Source organism: Bidens hawaiensis, unplaced genomic scaffold (assembly GCF_021521415.1).
Source record: "Bidens hawaiensis isolate Kalapana, Puna unplaced genomic scaffold, B.hawaiensis_p1.1 tig00066611_1, whole genome shotgun sequence".
NCBI lineage: Eukaryota > Viridiplantae > Streptophyta > Magnoliopsida > Asterales > Asteraceae > Bidens > Bidens hawaiensis.
The window spans coordinates 25,922-29,499 of NW_027501846.1; the positions used below are offsets into that span (position 1 = coordinate 25,922).

The 3,578-nt window shown below is 35.7% G+C and overlaps 1 protein-coding gene across 1 annotated transcript; it reads right to left on the reverse strand.

Moving 5' to 3' along the window:
- Positions 1-321: 321 nt before the first annotated feature.
- Positions 322-2,538, reverse strand: LOC143604775 (uncharacterized). Its single transcript, XM_077081159.1, has 2 exons — positions 2,328-2,538; positions 322-755 (listed from the first exon to the last, which is right to left on the reverse strand). The coding sequence occupies exons 1-2, from the start codon at positions 2,536-2,538 to the stop codon at positions 544-546; spliced, it is 423 nt and encodes a 140-aa protein (XP_076937274.1). The 3' UTR covers positions 322-543.
- Between the last annotated feature and the right edge of the window lie 1,040 nt (positions 2,539-3,578).

Here is a 3,578-nt window from a genome sequence, read left to right on the forward strand (position 1 = left end):
AAGTTACCAAGAAACAAGAGGGCGCATGCGTAATTTTACCGACAAAATTGCTATTTAGCGCAAGAGGATCTTTGGCGCAGACGCGTAAGGAGTTTGGGGTAGGAGGATCTTTGGCGTAAGAGCTTGTTTTTTAATGGTATTTGTTAATAGTATGAAAATAAATGATATAAAACTTATTATTTATAAGTAACACTAGTAAAGTACTCGTGCGATGAGGCAAGGTTGTTGTACACGTATTTTCACCTTACGCAGTTACGCACACCATTTAATCAAAATTTCATTTTCAGTTGTTTTTAACCCATGTCAAACAACATACCAATATGCAAATCTTTACCTTCAAATTTTCGAAAAACAATTCGTTCACACAAATCAAGTAACACATAAAGCATAGTCTTAAGTCTAAACTACTTACAACTTTTGAATTGGTCAGCATTGATTGAATGCAGCGCACCAAAACCGCGAAGTTTATCAAATTGAAACAAACTCAAGCTTACGACAATGATGTTATATGCTTTTCAGATTGTGTGAATCGCTGCAGTAGCCTCACACGAAGCAATCTTTTGAGGTGATCGTTCGTCTTTTAAATGCAGGATGGATTCCTTTGCTGAAGGAGTCCAGTTTCTCAACTCTTGACATACAATCTTCCACTCTCTTCAATTGCGATGACATTGCGGACTTGTTGTCTGAAATCTTCTGTTTAATCGTTCGTATCTTTTCAGCATGCACCAGATCACCTTCTACCAATGCTCCATTATCTGAATCAAGAAGTTAGACAACGAATCATTACGTATGAGTTACAACTTATGCATTCAAGATGTTAGTAAAAATAACAAAGGATGAAACAATATCTCACAGAAAGATGAGCAAAACATGATATTCACTAGCGCTGTAAGCAAACGATTCGGTTAACTGTTCGTGAACGGTTTGGCAGGAAGTTTGTTTATCTTTGTTCGTTTAATAAACATGAACAGAGAGGCCATGCTCGTTCAGTTGTGTTCGTTTACATCCGTTTTATGTTCGTTAATGTTTGTTTGTTTGTTTAGGTTTATTCACTAAAGGTTTTCATTACTATCTAATGACTTTCCTAGTCTTATCATATAGATTTAAGCAAAACTACAAACTATAAAACAAAAATATATTTGAGTAATATGCGATTATTTTATATGTAAAATTAACATAAGAATATGATTACTAAAAAAAACAACACAAACTTGGTAGCCTGACCGAACCGTTGACACTGACCATGATCAGTAAGCCAAATCAAATAAAACATTGTTTGTGTTCATTTCTGTCTGTGAACCGTTCACGAACAAGTCTATTTCCTTAATGAACGAACATTAACAAGAACAAGAAATTCGGTTCTGTTAGGTGTTCGTGAACCGTTCGTTTGTCCGATAAAAGCTTAACGGACGAACATGAAAAAGGCCATGTTTAGTCCGGTTCACTTACAGCCCTATCATTCACATCATACATGTAACGCCACAATATGATCACATATCAACAAATGAACTTATCTAACTGTATACATAGAGAATAGCATGATGATAACATGCAGTCATGTGCAGAAACCTAAAACTAACTTAACAATAACTAAATACTCATTTTCATACTCTTCATATATAATTTCACATCTTCCTCTATATTTCTAACTCATTAGCAACTAATTGCCATACTAACAAGCCGATCCCAAGCTTGGCTCGTTTTGAGTTACAAGAGCTCTAGCTCAGCTTGTTTTTAATTATTTTATATATTTTGAGAAAAACCTTAAACAAGCCTAAGCTCGGCTTGAGCTCGTGTAGTACCTTAAACAAGCCAAACCTCGGCTCGAGCTCGGTTGTGCAGTGTGAAATTTATAAATACAAGTCCAAAAGAGTAAAAAATCGGTGAGTACCTAGATTGAACTCGTTTACTAAAGCTTGAGTTCAACTCGTTTACTATTTATTTATTGAATTATTTTCAATTATTTGTATATAATTTGAGACAAACCTTAAACAAGCGTAAGCTCGGATCGAGCTCGTGCAGTACCTTAAACGAGCCAAAGCTCGGCTGTGCAACGAGTTTTATTTGAGGTGTTACGAAAACATCAACGAACTGGTATAACGAAAAGATTCAAGTGACTATTATTGCTCACGATAATCAAGCGAAACTAATTACAACGTCAACAATACTGGACTATTAACAAAACTAATTAGACCGTTAACAGAATGCTAACAAACTAAAGTATATTACTTACTTAACTGACTTGAAACTTCGTTGACCACATTGACTTCGGTTAATTAATAGTTGTTAATAATAATAATAATAATAATAAAGAATTCAGTGAGTACCTGGATTGGGATTACTGGAAGAAGGTCCAGGATTATTATTAATAATATTATTAAGAGGTCTCTGAGCAGAGAGAAAAGAGGCGAGTGTGGTTCGAAGCTGGTCGGGTAAAGTGTGTCTGAATTCAGTTAGCTTTTGAGCCATAAGGTTCACATCTTCCTCTAATTGTTCAAGCTCATTGTTTTCATCGGAGGTCTGATGCTGGTCCGCCATCACCAAAAGATTGAATTGACTGACTGACTTCAATGGCTAGGGTTTCAAATTTCAGTTTATTAAAATCAAGATCTGGATTGGTGTCTGTGTAAAATTAAAAAAAATAAAAATAAAGAGGGGGAAGAATTTGGTGACTGATGAAGTTGGTAACAGTGGTAGAGCAATTGACTGCAGATCAATAGGTCACCGGTTGGGCCCTGTGTTTTTTATTTTAATCCTTGTACATGAATCAGGGCTGCCCAAAATGCTCGTTCGATTTTGGCTCGGTTTGGAAGTGAGCCGTTCGGCTTAGTTCGGTTTAAAAACAATCCAAGCACAAGCAAAGCCTCGTTCGGTTTGTTTTGCTCGAATTATTTTTTATTTATTAGTTTTATATATAAAGTTTATGTATATATATGTAATTTTCAGTTTTATACATACACAAACACATTTTAACCGGAAATTGGCTGGAATCTTGCTAGCAACCGTTGATTTTTGCTAGAACATCGGTGGAAACCGCTGCTTTTTGGCCGGAAACCACTGATTTTGCCGGATTTGACCACTAACCGATTAGCTCAAAATTGACTAATGATTAATCGGGGATTAATCGGCGTCTAGTCGGGATTTTTGCAACACTACGTACATGCATGTCTAGGCATCTATATTTAGTCTTCACGTGATGATTTAATCTAAAACTTGCTTTCTTAGTTTGCTAACTAGCCTTTAACTGATTATTTGTTTTAATAGCTAGGTAGCAGGCTAGGCTCTAACTCGCTACTTCTAGGCATGATAACCCTTAATAGCTAATGCTAATGTCTAAGGCTATGTCCCCGCCGTGTAGCTCAGTTGGTTAAGGGGGCATAATACTTGGAACAATAATGTCTAAGGCTATCAATTGAGCACCTGTTTACCTGTTTAATGCACGACAAAACATGTTAAACAAAAAGTACACTATGTGATTTTTTTTATTTTTTTAAATAATTGAAATTAGTAGGCTGGGCTCCATAATTTCCCCTTATTGATACATGAAGCTTAAAAATACGTTATCAACATGGGATATA